The sequence below is a fragment of the Tupaia chinensis genome, unplaced genomic scaffold (assembly GCF_000334495.1).
Source record: "Tupaia chinensis unplaced genomic scaffold, TupChi_1.0 Scaffold000115_1, whole genome shotgun sequence".
Taxonomy (NCBI): domain Eukaryota; kingdom Metazoa; phylum Chordata; class Mammalia; order Scandentia; family Tupaiidae; genus Tupaia; species Tupaia belangeri.
This window is the reverse complement of record NW_006159579.1, coordinates 5,110,642-5,125,199: the sequence shown is the minus strand read 5'-3', so window position 1 is coordinate 5,125,199 and position 14,558 is coordinate 5,110,642. Positions and strand designations below refer to the sequence as shown.

Below are 14,558 nucleotides of genomic sequence, written 5' to 3'. Positions count from 1 at the left end.
CTGCATTTGAGTGTTCAGTTGGTTTCAGTTCTGATTCTGCTCCTTACTGGCTTTCTGACTTTGGGCAGGGAAACTGACCTCTTCAGCCAGAGATTCTTTTCCCATACAGCAGGCACGCCACCTACCTCGAGGTGCACATTAAGGATTACATGAAATAACTTATCTGAAAGCACGTATGCTCAGCATCTGGCAACCGGCACACAGGCAGGCAGGCAGGCAGGCAGGCAGGACAGCACAGTGGTTTAGCAGCTCCAGGTACCAAATAATAAGTGCTCAAGTATCCTAGCCTTGCCGCTATCTGACTAGGTGCCTCAAGGCAGGCACTTTTTTGTACTTCAGTTTCCTCGTCTATACCACGGGAATTAAACACAGAACCTTCCTCATAGGCGTGCTATGAAGAATAGAGAGATGATGCAGATAATGCATCTTTCGTGCCTATAAAATGTCACTGCTTTCAGCGTGTTTTGCATCTATAACTCAATTGATCATGACTTTCCACGGGGAATGGGTGCATGTGATTGATTATGGACTACATCCCAGACTGTACCACCTTCTAGAATCAGGAGTGGACACACAGCTTACTGAGAGGAAATTACATGAATAATGCATGTGGGCAATGAAGAGAACTGGAAATAAGGAGACTGGGATTCTGGTTTGACCCAAGGTAAGTCCTCTTATTAGACTGGACTTCACTTTTCATTTATAAACAAGTGAAATAAAGTTATCTATAACATCAAAATAAAATTCAAACTCCTTATCATGACCCACAAGGAAGACCACAGTCTGTCAGCGGCTGTATCTCCAACTTTATCACCTAGCACCCAGCGCTGCTCACTCACCAAGTTCCAGCAGATTGATTCTCTTCCTGGTCCTATAACGGGGGGCTCCAGCTTCCACCCAGAGCCTATGCACTATACATACTTGCTATTCCCTCTGCCCTCCCATTCTGCCCCCTTCACACAATCGACTCCTCTCCAGTCTTCAGACCTTTAATGTCCACTCCTTGGAGTCCTTCCCAAACCACATTATCTAAAGTAATAGGTCCTAGCCCCAATACCCCAGGGTTATCCAGGGTTATTTTCTTCCTCAGCCCTGTCCAATTAAAATATGAAGGGCTAGGTGGGGCACAGTAGCAACACTGATGCTGAGAGGCAATCCCACATGAGAAGGTTCCCTGTCTAAGTGCAGAGAGCTCCCTGAGTACAGTGGGCACGTGCTTGCCTTGTTGGCGGTGATGTCGAAAAAAACACAACTGCATTTGAGTGTTCAGTTGGTTTCAGTTCTGATTCTGCTCCTTACTGGCTTTCTGACTTTGGGCAGGGAAACTGACCTCTTCAGCCAGAGATTCTTTTCCCATACAGCAGGCACGCCACCTACCTCGAGGTGCACATTAAGGATTACATGAAATAACTTATCTGAAAGCACGTATGCTCAGCATCTGGCAACCGGCACACAGGCAGGCAGGCAGGCAGGCAGGCAGGACAGCACAGTGGTTTAGCAGCTCCAGGTACCAAATAATAAGTGCTCAAGTATCCTAGCCTTGCCGCTATCTGACTAGGTGCCTCAAGGCAGGCACTTTTTTGTACTTCAGTTTCCTCGTCTATACCACGGGAATTAAACACAGAACCTTCCTCATAGGCGTGCTATGAAGAATAGAGAGATGATGCAGATAATGCATCTTTCGTGCCTATAAAATGTCACTGCTTTCAGCGTGTTTTGCATCTATAACTCAATTGATCATGACTTTCCACGGGGAATGGGTGCATGTGATTGATTATGGACTACATCCCAGACTGTACCACCTTCTAGAATCAGGAGTGGACACACAGCTTACTGAGAGGAAATTACATGAATAATGCATGTGGGCAATGAAGAGAACTGGAAATAAGGAGACTGGGATTCTGGTTTGACCCAAGGTAAGTCCTCTTATTAGACTGGACTTCACTTTTCATTTATAAACAAGTGAAATAAAGTTATCTATAACATCAAAATAAAATTCAAACTCCTTATCATGACCCACAAGGAAGACCACAGTCTGTCAGCGGCTGTATCTCCAACTTTATCACCTAGCACCCAGCGCTGCTCACTCACCAAGTTCCAGCAGATTGATTCTCTTCCTGGTCCTATAACGGGGGGCTCCAGCTTCCACCCAGAGCCTATGCACTATACATACTTGCTATTCCCTCTGCCCTCCCATTCTGCCCCCTTCACACAATCGACTCCTCTCCAGTCTTCAGACCTTTAATGTCCACTCCTTGGAGTCCTTCCCAAACCACATTATCTAAAGTAATAGGTCCTAGCCCCAATACCCCAGGGTTATCCAGGGTTATTTTCTTCCTCAGCCCTGTCCAATTAAAATATGAAGGGCTAGGTGGGGCACAGTAGCAACACTGATGCTGAGAGGCAATCCCACATGAGAAGGTTCCCTGTCTAAGTGCAGAGAGCTCCCTGAGTACAGTGGGCACGTGCTTGCCTTGTTGGCGGTGATGTCGCTCTCTCTCTCTCTCTGATTCTCTCACTCATGGGAGAAATAAAATTAAACTTAAAAAAAATCATGAAAAATAAAAATGAACCACACATGTAACATTAAACTTTCTGGTAGCACATTAAAGTTTTTTAAAAGGTCATGTTATTGGAGCCAGCAGCTAGCGTGATGGCTAGGGTGCTAGATTTCCACATGGCTGACCGTGGCTTGAGTCCTGGACCTGGCAGCTTGCTTTCATTTTTCCCTCTCTCTCTCTCTCTCTCTCTGGTGAGCAATGTGTCTTATGGCAGAAAAAATTTTAAAATAATAATAATAAAATAAAATAGTTATTTTTGGGGACCAGCAGTTGGCGTAATGGCTATGTCACTGGACTCCCATGTACTCAACCACGGTTCAAGTCCCGGACCTGGTGGCTTAAACTCACGCCGGGCGCATGTGCGTGCGTGCCCAAGATTCTGGGAGGAGAATGGAGGAGAAAGGATTGCGGCATGGTCATCTCCCCGGGGAGTGATTTCTTGCTTTCTGTCTCTCTGTCTCTCTCTGTGTTTCTGGTGAGCGCACGTGCCCTATAGCAAAAACCTCTCCAAAAAAAAAAAAAAATGTAGTTTTTAAAAGGTGACATTACTGGAACCAGCAGTTGGTGGAATGGCTATGTCACTGGACTCCCATGTAGTTGACCGCAGCTCAAGTCCCAGACCCGGTGGCTTAAACTTACACTGGGCGTGTGTGTGGGCGTGCCCAAGATCCTGAGAGGAGATTGGAGGAGAAGGGACTGCAGCGTGGCCATCCCCCTGAGGGGTGATTTCTCGCTGTCTGTCTCTTTCTCTTCTGGCAAGCCCATGCGCACTATAGCAAAAGCCTCTCAAGAAAAAAAAAAAGGTGACATCACTTTTAACAATATATTTTCTTTAAACCTACATATCCTAAGTATTATCATTTCAACATGTAATCAATATAAAAATTAAAATATTTACATCTTTTTTCCATACTAAATCTTTGCTATCCAGTATGTATTTTAGACATAGAGCAGATCTCAATTCAAACTAGTCACATTTCAAGTGTTCAAAAGTCATATGTGGGGCTGGCAGGTGGTATGGTGGTTAAAGGCACTAGATTCCCACATGGCCGACCATGGTTTGAGTCCCAGACCTGGCAGCTTGGTTTCTCGCTTTCCCTTTCTTTTTCTATTCGAATTAAAAAAATAATAACAACAAATGGAATTAAATAATTTTTTTAAAAGTCATATGCACCTAGTAATCACCATACTAAACAGCATAGTTTTGTAACATTCTCCTTTATATATTTCCTTCATAGCACCTACTACAATTGGAATCTGTTTGTTCGTTTGTCATCTTGTGTCTTCCCCACTAGACTATAAGCTCTACCAAGAACCTTATCTGTTTTTCAGTGGTGTATAACCAATGGACACAGTACCCTGCAAACAGTAGATGCTCAATATATATATATATATATATAGTAAACAAATGACTAGACCTCTTCTAGCTTTAATATTCTAATGAGTCAATTCCACAACTCCAACATACACACACACTCAACAGCCCTTTCATTTCCTTTCTTCTTTCACTATCGATTAAACTTTTAAAAAATCTCCTTGTTGTATTTCTCCCTGTTGTTTAGTTTTTCCCATAATGTCTAGAGTCTCCAAAGTCAGTTTTGGTACAATGACTGAGAGTGTCACAAAAAAATAATTGTTAATACTACTGAACATTTACTCTGACAACCATGGGCCTAATCACTTCACATTTCTCTAAAACTTCACAACAGCCCTGCAATGAAGGTAATATCATTGCCCTCAATGATAGATGAGGAAACAAAGACAATTTGGGACCAGCAGTTAGTGTAATGGCTATGTTGCTGGACTCCCACATAGTCGACCACGGTTCGAGTCCCAGACCCGGTGGCTTAAACTCACGCCAGGCACGTGTGCGTGCGTGCCCAAGATCCCGAGAGGAGAATGGAGGAGAAGAGATAGCAGCATGGCCACCCCCTCGGGGGGTGATTTCTGCTTTCCGTCTCTCTGTCTCTGTCTGGCGAGCACACACGCCCTATAGCAAAAACCCCTCAAAAAAAAAAAAAAGGTTATTTTATTCAAGGTTATAGCAGTCAGTAACAAAGCAGAGATTCCAAGCAACCTAGGGCTCCAGACTCATGGCTCTTAATCACCTGTTCATGAACAGAGTTGCCCAACAGAAATATAAGGCCTAGGGACCAGCATATGGCATAATGATTACATTGCTGGACTCCCACGTAGTAGACCACAGTTCAAGTCCCCAACTCGCAGCTTAAAACTCACGCTGGGCACATATGTGTGCATGCCCAAAATCCCAAGAGAAGAATGAAGAAGGGATTGTGATATGGCCATCCCCTTGCTTATATAGTTGGCCCTATATATATATGTATATATATATGTATATATATATATATATATATACATATATATATACATATATATATAGGGCCAACTATATAAGCAATTTTAAATTTCCTAGTATTTACATTATAATGTCAAGAGAAACAGGTAGTTTAAATATATTTTATTTCACTCATTATCCAAACTAGGATCATTTAATCAATATGAGCAATAACCAATGTAGATCTGATCAATATGATCATGTAATCAATATTTAAGATTTTATTTCCTCAGTTTTCAATATCCATTATGACTTGCCATTTACAGCATAGTTCTCAACTTGGACAGTCACATTTCATGTGTTCAACAGCCAGTGGATGTAACGAGGCTACTGGACAGCATAGCTCTGCTGCTTCCTATAAACAGCCTCTTTAGGGAGTCAAGAGGGGAAAGTCTTCGGATTGGAAGCCAGGACACCTGAGTTCTAATCCCAGCTCTGCTTTCCTGTTGAGTGTGTTCTGCCTTGCGGGCCACTGTTTCCCCACAACTACCCTGACTAAGAGGGACAAGAATATCCCTGGGGATCCATCCATAGCTAGAATTCCAAACACCTCTCAACAACCGCAATTAACTTCGGGATAGCATTTCTGCACTTTAAAACCAGCTCTCACATCCATCAGTTAATACAGTCCTGAAACAACTCCACTAGTTATTACTCACTCCACTTCACTGATTCAAAAACTTAGACGCAAGTAGAGGGAAATGCCTTGCCCAAAAGCCACACATCCAATGCGTGGAGAAGCTGGTGTTCAAATCCAAGACCACACTCCTCCACCAGCACCACCACACACTCAGGGGAGAAGAGGGCTGGGAAGGGATGGTTGTGAAGATAGGGCAGTCTGGAGTTGCAGGGACCCAGGCCTCAGAGAAGGGCCAGAGGAGGTGAAGGGGCTCAGGCCTACAGAAGGAATAAACTGAAAGTCCCAAGAGGGCCTGGAAGAAGCGGAATGAGAGGTTGGAACCCCAGGTGGCAAAAGAAGTGAGAGGGCTCCGAGAAGAGGTGAGAACCAGGTGAGATGAAGGAACCCTGGCGCTGCGATCCCTTCCTGGGTGAAGGGGCAGCCCCCAACTCTCCTCGCCGCTCATACCTGGTAGCTCAGAAGTTCGCCCACGTCCATGGTTCCTGGCCCACCCTACACCGGGTGCACGAGTTCCCACCACTCACGCCCGAATCGCGGGCCCCCGGGCAGCGGCTCCAGCCCCCCTGCCGTGAAGCGTCGTAAGTGCGGCCGCAGAGCCAATGGGATAAAAGTGCGCGCGACGAGCGAGCGGGACACACTGCGGTAAAAAGCAGCGGCACCGTAAAGCGCGCTGCATTTGTGACAGTACGACTTCCGCCCGGAGCCTGAAGGGGGCGGGGAAAGGGGCGGAGACTTGGAGGAGGGCGGCGAGGCAAGAGAAAAGAAGGAGAGGCACCAAGGTTTCTTAAGCGCCCGCTGAGTGCAGGACGGAGTGCTGGGTGCGTGTGCTGTCAACAGGGTCTCAAGCGACCCGGGCCTTTCACCCTCCTTTCACAGAGAAGGAAACTGAGGCTCAGCTCTGCTCTGTCCCGTACTATATCACTAGTTCACATGTAGCTACCAAGCACTTGAAATAAGGCTAGTCCTGAGATGTGCCATACGTGTAAGTAATATATAGAATTTGTAAGGCATACCGAGTATGTGTTGAAATGATATTTTGGCAATATTGGGTCAAATAAAATACAATATTTATTTTATATTACTGATTAAAATTAATTATTATTAATTAAATTTCTTTTCACCCATTTATTTTTACTTTTAAAATGCAATTAGTAGAAAAAAACTTTTTTTAATCTGCCGGCCGGGCAAGGTGGAAAGTCAGAGAGAGGAAAAGGAGAAAGCACCCTCTACTGGGGTGTAGTCACACCACAATCCCTTCTTCCTTGCTCCCCCTTTTAGGATTTTGGGCACACATGCACATGTGCCTGATATGTTTTTCAAGCTACCAGGTCTGGGACTCAAACCACACCATTGTCCACGTGGGAGTCCAGCTCCCTTAACCACCAAGCCATGGACTGGCCCCAGTGGAAAATTTGAAATTACATATACAACTCTCATTCATGGTTCTCATTATATTTCTCATTGGAGAGAGACAGAGAGAGAGGAAAAGTGAGAAATCATCCCACTCCCGCCCCCAAGGGGGATGGTCATGCCACAATTCCTTCTCTTCCATTCTCCTCTTGGGATTTTAGGCACACACATGTACCCCGCGTGTTTTCAAGTCACTGGATCTTGGATTCAAACCACACAGTCATCTATATGGGATCCAGCGCCCTAACCACCTCACCACTTCCTGGCCCCAATTGTCACTTCTTTAGAGTGGCTTTCTCAACTTTTCATCAGTCCAAGTTACCAACCCCTAACCTATGGTTTTCTTTTCTAGCACCTCCTCCACTGCATTTATATCTCAGCCTTTAATTTTGTACTTAATAGTTGAGTACTTGTTTGCTGACAGCCTCATTTACTAGACTGTAAGCTCCATGAGAGCATGGATTGTGTATGTTATGTTCACCACTGTATCCAAAAAGCCTACTATGGTGACTGGTAGAGGGAGAGGTTTTGCAGTGGGCCTTGTGAGCCACAATAAAAAGACTAGATTTTGGGAACCAGCAGTTAGTGTAATGGCTATGTCGCTGGATTCCCACGTAGTCGACCGCGGTTCGTGTCCCGGACCCGGTGGCTTAAAACTCACGCCGGGCGCGTGTGCGTGCGTGCCCAAGATCCCGGGAGGAGAATGGAGGAGAAGGGATTGCGGCGTGACCATCCCCCCTGGGGGGTGATTTCTCGCTTTCTGTCTCTATGTCTCTCTCTGTCTGTCTGGCAAGCGCACGTGCCCTACAGTGAAAATCTCTCAAAAAAAAAAAAAAAAAGACTAGATTTTATGCTAACAGTACTGGGAAATTGTCAAAAGGCTTTAAGCAGGAGAATTTTTTTTCTTAATTGGGCTTATATTTTTTAAGGACTATTTATGCAATCTGCTTTGAACCAAGTTTATGTGAGTTTCTTTCTCCCTCCTACTTATACGTGAGTACAGACTCTCTTGTTCAGGGAGGCAGGATAGAGTAATGGTGAGAGAGTACCTTTTGGACACAAACAGACCTGTTTTCTAGTTCATGGTGTGCTGGAGCCTGCTTGTATGGGCAGGCTTGTAAAAGCCAACGATTAAATTTTTAGGAAATTTGCAAACTCACTGACATTTGTTTGATAGCTTGAATTCAGTCAGGTGGAAATATGTATACCATGTAAATCAGCAAACAGTACAAATTGGGATTGTTAGTGTTATGTTTGATCTTGTTGTTGTTGTTGTTGTTGCTTATTCATTTCAAAGAACCCACTGCTAAATATCTACCAGCATGCTTTGATTCTGGTTCTAGTCGAAGTTCCACCACATGTGTGTCCTGGAACAAATTACCTTCTCTCCCTCGAAACTGCAGTTTCATCATCTGTAAAGTGACTCATCCATTTATAAAACAAAGTTCCTGCCTTCCTGGAACCTACATCCTAGTTGGAGAGAAAACTACTGAGAGAAAATATTATTGTGAGTTTCATTTTAGAGTTGTGGAAACTAACTTCAATCTAACCTACCTGATTTCCTCATCACAAAGTGGAGCTTCGATCTCATAAGGAAAAGTTTATATGAGATGCTAAAGGCAAAGAACTTAGCACAGGTCCTGGTGTAGAAAGTGCTCAATCAATGTTTGATTTAAATACTGCAAGGTTTTTAACAGGAGAGGGATGGGCAGAGGGTGGGAGAGATGAGATGACTCCATATACCCTTTCCTTTTCAGGCATTCAAATTTCTCTTATGTATTTTTAGAGACTAGTCCTTAAAACATAAAATCAAAAGACAAAATCCGGTAAGAACAAGATTTGGTAAACATCCTAGAATGGAGATAACGAGGGTCAAAGATGGCACAGTGGTAACAAAATACTCTGCACCTCTGTATCCACATGGGAACGTATAGGTTGGCTTCCTGGTATATATCCCTGAGCACATGCGTGTGTACTGGCTGAAGTGGGAGGGGGGCAGTGGATAATGGCAGGAAGACCCATTGTGGGTCTCTCTCTCCACCTCTCTCCAAGAAACAAATTAATGAACTTTGTTTTTTAAAAGGAAATAATGTACTCTGCCAGAGAAGGCTTCCCAGAGGTGCCATTTGAGTGGGATTAAAAGATGAAATGAGTTCGTCAAGATGACATGATCGGAGAATGGTGACCCAGGTGAAAGGAACAGAATTAACAGAGATGCGGAAGTGGGACCAATTCTTGTTGACAAGGCGTAGATAGAGGAAATGATGGGAATTAGGTAGGAGAGGGTGACTTGGAAAGATCATGGTTAGGGTTAACAGATTTAACAAGTTAAAATACTGAATACTGCATTAAATCTGAATTTCATATAAATAATAAATTTCTTAGTATAAATAGGTTCCATGTAATATTTAATAACATACTAAAAACCTTTCGTTGCTTATCTGCAATTCACTTTTAACTGGGAATCCTGTATTTTATCTGACAACCCTACTCTTGGAGGATTTTTAATGCCGTATTAAGATATTTTAATTGTATCTTGATAAGGGTGTCCATTAATAATTTGTTGGGAGCCTCCCCAAGGGTGAAGCTTTGGACACCCACCCTTCAGGTTTCAGCTTAATGTCACACATCAAAAGAACCTTCCCTCACTATGAGATCTAAGACAGTCCCTCTGCTCCCTTTAAGATTCTCTCTCAGCATTCCCGACCATTATCAGAGCTGTTATGATTTGTGTTTCTGTGTTTATTTGCTTTTTACTCATTTGAGGTCTGCTTTCCCTTCCAGATTCTAAGCTCCAGAAAACCAGAGATTGCTGTATTGTTCACCATGATAACACATAACCTGACAGTACTTGGCACTTAATTGAAACTCACTGAATAGCTGTCAATTTATTAAATGAACTAATCATTCTGCCAATGATGGATTCATTCCTGGCCCTATTACTATCAGATACCTTCAAATCTTCATCCTAAATCCTAGCAATGCTACTATTTTAATTTCAAAGATAAGGAAGTGGAGGTTCAGAAGAGCTATGTGCTGTGCACCAAGACATCAAAAAAAAAAAAAGTAATTATAATGATGATTTCCAAGTGATATCTAATAGGCAGCTGGGGAAGGGCACCATTCAGGAGATCAACTGCTGATCTTTTAAAGAAATATAACGTGTGGGCCAGCCAGTGGTGTGGTGGTTAAGGCAACTGGATCCCACATGACCAACTACATGGTTCAAGTCCTGGACCTGATGGCTTGAAAATCACACCAGATGCCTGAATGTGTGTACCCGAAATCCCAAGAGAAGAACTGAAGAGAAGGGATTGCAGCATGGCCATTCCCTTGGTGGCTGAAACTATGAAACTACTAGAAGAAAACCTAGGAGAAACACTTCACAACATGGGTGTAGGCAAAGAGTTTTTAAATATAACCTCAAGAGACCTACCTATGACTGTTTTGGCCCTCTGGGTACAGCATCAGGGCTTTGAGCAGAACCCCCCCACTGCAGCCAGTGACCCCCATTCCAGACCTCAGTGCTAGCCAGGACAGAAAGCATCCAGGCCAGTCCACCTCTGATTGTGTTGGCCATGCACTAACCCCCAAGCAGTTTTCTATTTTTAACCCAATTTCATTATCTACCACATGATTTCTGGGTTTTTTCCCTCCTCTTTTTGTTCTAGTTCTTTCCTTCCATTTTCCTCACTTTTTTTTTCTACTTCTATTTCCTACATTCTTTTTCTTTACTTCCCTGTTTTACTGATCAGTCCTTACCCACTTCCTAGAGAAGACTAGGTACATAGTAGCTAAACATCTGAACATTGTGAATTTTAGACATTTCTTTGCACCTCACTGTAGTTATTGCAAGAAGAGTGAAATTCCGCATCATAATTTTTTTGGCAAAATTATCCTATGATTCCCACACTGGAGAACACAGTAGAAGGGAGAAAATAATAACATACTACTTCACGGTAAGGGAAATACACGAGCTCACAGTCACGGAATCCCTCTCCAACAAATTAGACAAAAGTGAACACATTACCAAATGACTAAGAATCGGAAAAGAGCCTCAAGGATGAGAGAATCAAGTAATACATCTCCATCAAGGGAGCACTGTAACTCATCTCCGAGTAGAGAAAATTTAGAGGATATTACTGAAATGTCAGAAAAAGAATTCAGAATATTTATGGTAACAAAATTCAATGAGATGGAAGAGAAAAGAGATGTTGAGCTACAAGAGCGGAGGAGGTCCTTCCACGATATGAAAGAAGAATTGGACACCATAAAAAAGAAACAAACAGAACTGTTAGATGTGAAGGTTGTAATATAGGACATCAAAACCTCCCTCGAGGGAACCAGCAGTTAGCGTAATGGCTATGTCACTGGACTCCCACGTAGTTGACCGTGATTCACGTCCTAGACCCGGTGGCTTAAAACTCACACTGGGCGCGTGTGTGTGCATGCCTAAGATCCCGAGAGGAGAATGGAGGAGAAAGGATTGCTCCCCCTGGGGGGTGATTTCTCGCTTTCTGTCTCTATGTCTCTCTCTGTCTGTCTGGCGAGCACACACACCCTATAGTGAAAACCTCTCAAAGAAAAAAAAAAAAAACTCCCTCAAAAGTATTAAAAGCATGTTAGACCATGCAGAAGATTGAATCTTAGGAGTAGAAGACAAAACTTCTGACCTCGAAAAAATAATAAAAAATACTGAGAAAACATCCAAGAAAACTGATGATACTATACAAGAAATACTAGATACCATGAAATGTCCAAACATCCAAATAACTGGTATCCCAGAAAGTGAATAAACTAATAAGGGCATTGCTAATGGATCCCATGAAAGTCTGGAAGAAAACTTTTCAAGTCTTGAGAGGCACTCAAACATCCAGACCCAAGAAATACAAAGAACCCCAAGTAGAATCAATCCAAGAAGATCCTCTCAAAAGCTGGATACAATATAAGCAAGGAAAGAATGGGGAAATATATTCAAAGTGTTAAATGAAAAACTATTTCGACCAAGAATACTATACCCAGCAAGACTATCCTTCATATGGGGAAAAAAAAAGATAAAAACATCCTTGGATAAACAAAACCTGAAAGAATTTACCAACTCCAGACCAGCTCTCCAAGAAATTCTGAAAAGAATACTATACCAAGAAAACTAAAGACAAACAGACAGTAATAAGAGAACAAAAAACAACTGAGTATATGGTCAACTTAATGGTAGGGGCAAGTCTGGAAAAATTGATAATAACATTGAATGTTAATGGATTAAATTCTCCAATCAAGAGACACATACTGGCTGAATGGATTAAAAATCGGAAACCTTCCATCTGCTGCCTACAAGAAACCTAGCTCATGGATAAAGACATACATAAAGCAGTTGTTGTAATGGCTATGTTGCTGGACTCCCATGTAGTCGACCATGGTTTGAGTCCCGGACCTGGTGGCTTAAACTCAAGTTGGGCACGTGTGCATGTGTGCATGCTCAAGATCCCAAGAGGAGAATGGAGGAGAAGGGATTGTGGTGTGTCCATCCCCCCAGGGGATGATTTCTTGTTTTCTGTCTCTCTGTCTCTCTCTGTCTTTCTGGCAAGTGCACGTGCCCTATAGCAAAAACCTCTAAAATAAATAAATAAATAAATAAATAAATAAAAGACATACATAGATTAAAAGTGAAGGGGTGGAAAAAGGTATTCCATGCAAATAAAAACCAAAAACAAGCGAGAGTTGCTATACTGATTTCGGACAAAATAGGCTTTAAGACAAAAACTGTTAAGAGACAAAGAAGGGCATTATACAGTAGTAAAAGGACTAATTCACCAAGAAGATATAATGCTTATAAATATCTATGCACCCAGCTCAGGAGCACCCAAATATGTAAAGGAAAGACGACTAGATCTAAAAGGAGACATAGACTGTAACACAATAATCGCTGGAGATCTCAGCACCCCATCATCTCTTTTAGACAGGTCAATGAGACAAAAAAAAATAAGCAAAGAGATTGAGGACCTAAATGAAATCATAAATCAGATGGACTCGATAGACATCTATAGAACTTTCCACCCAAAACAAAAAACAAAAAGCACATTTGTCTCAGTCCTGAATGGTACTTTCTCAAAGACTGACCACATGATAGAGGACAAAACAAGCCTTTACAGATTTAAAGGCATAGAAACTATATCCAGCATCTTCTCTGACCATAATGGAATTAAACTTGATATTAACCTCAGGAAAAAACCCTCAAAAATACATGGAAACTAAGTAACCTACTTGTGAATGACTTCATGACTACTGAAGAGATTAAGACTGAAATCAAAAGATTCATGGAAACAAATGACAATGAGTACACAAGTTTCCATAATTTATGGGACACTGCAAAAACAGTCAGGAAAGGGAAGTTCATAGCAATTAGTGCACACAAGAAATAGATGTAAAGGTGGCAAAAGGACAATCTAACATTATGCCTCAGGGAGTTGGAAAAACAACAATAAAAAAATCCCAAAAATGCCAGGAGAAAAGAAATAAAGATTCAAGCAGAAATAAATGAAATAGAAAATAAGCCAACTATACAGAAAATAAATGAGAGCAAAAGCTGGTTCTTTGAAAAGCTAAACAAGGTTGACACACCACGAGCTAGACTAATTCAGAAGAAGAGAGAAAGGAACCAGATACATCAAATTCACAATGAATCAGTCAACATTACAACAGACATAATCGAAACACAAAACATCATTTAAAAATACTATGAGCGACTATATGCCAACAAAGAAGAAAACCTGGATGAGATGGACAAGTTCCTGGACACATATAATTCCCAAGTTTGACTCAGGGGGGACATAGAAAGCCTGAATAGACCTGTAACAAGCAATGACATTGAATCAGAAATAAATTACTTCCCTCCGACAAAGAAAACTCCAGGTCCTGATGGCTTCACTGCTGAATTTTACAAAACGTTTAAAGAAGAGGCAATCCCCATTTCACTCACACTTTCTAGAGATCCAAAAGGAAGGAACCCTTCCAAATCCATTCTATGAAGCCTCCATTACCCTCATTCCCAAAATGGATGAGGATACGACAAAAAAGGGAAACTACAGAACTATATCTATGATGAATATAGATGCAAAAATTCTCAACAAGATACTTGCTAATCGTATTTAACAGCATATAAAAAAGGTTATTTATAACAACCAGGTAGGCTTTATTCTAGGGATGCAAGGGTAGTTCAACATATGCAAAATCATAAATGTAATACAACGTATTAACAGAAAGAAAAATAAAAACCATACGATCATTTCAACTGATGCAGGAAAAGCATTTGACAAAATAAAACATTCTTTTATGATTAAGACGCTCAGGAAAATTGGCATAGAAGGACCATTTCTCAGCATAATAAAAGCAATCTATTGAAAAACCTATAGTTAACATTATACTGAATGGGGAAAAGTTGAAAGCCTTTCCACTAAAAACTGGTACAAGACAAAGCTGCCCACTTTCTCCCCTCTATTCAATATGGTACTGGAAGTCTTAGCTAATGTGATCAGACAAGAGAAGGAAATAAAAGGCATTCTAATAGGGAAAGCAGAGTTAAACGTATCTCTAC

General features: G+C 41.9%; 1 protein-coding gene and 1 long non-coding RNA gene across 2 annotated transcripts in view; one reads left to right on the top strand and one right to left on the bottom strand.

The window, feature by feature from the left end:
- Positions 1-6,149, bottom strand: part of CTNNBL1 (catenin beta like 1) — a 207,577-nt gene extending 201,428 nt beyond the window's left edge. Inside the window, exon 1 of the mRNA XM_006144120.3 lies at positions 6,005-6,149. Within this exon, the coding sequence (XP_006144182.1) occupies positions 6,005-6,034 (30 nt within the window). The 5' untranslated portion in view covers positions 6,035-6,149. The remainder of the gene's footprint in view (positions 1-6,004) is intronic.
- A 2,230-nt stretch (positions 6,150-8,379) lies between these two features.
- On the top strand, positions 8,380-9,877 carry LOC102494845 (uncharacterized). Its single transcript, XR_333923.1, has 3 exons — positions 8,380-8,474; positions 9,051-9,157; positions 9,752-9,877. It is a non-coding gene; the product is annotated as an uncharacterized LOC102494845 (long non-coding RNA).
- The last annotated feature ends 4,681 nt before the right edge of the window (positions 9,878-14,558 follow it).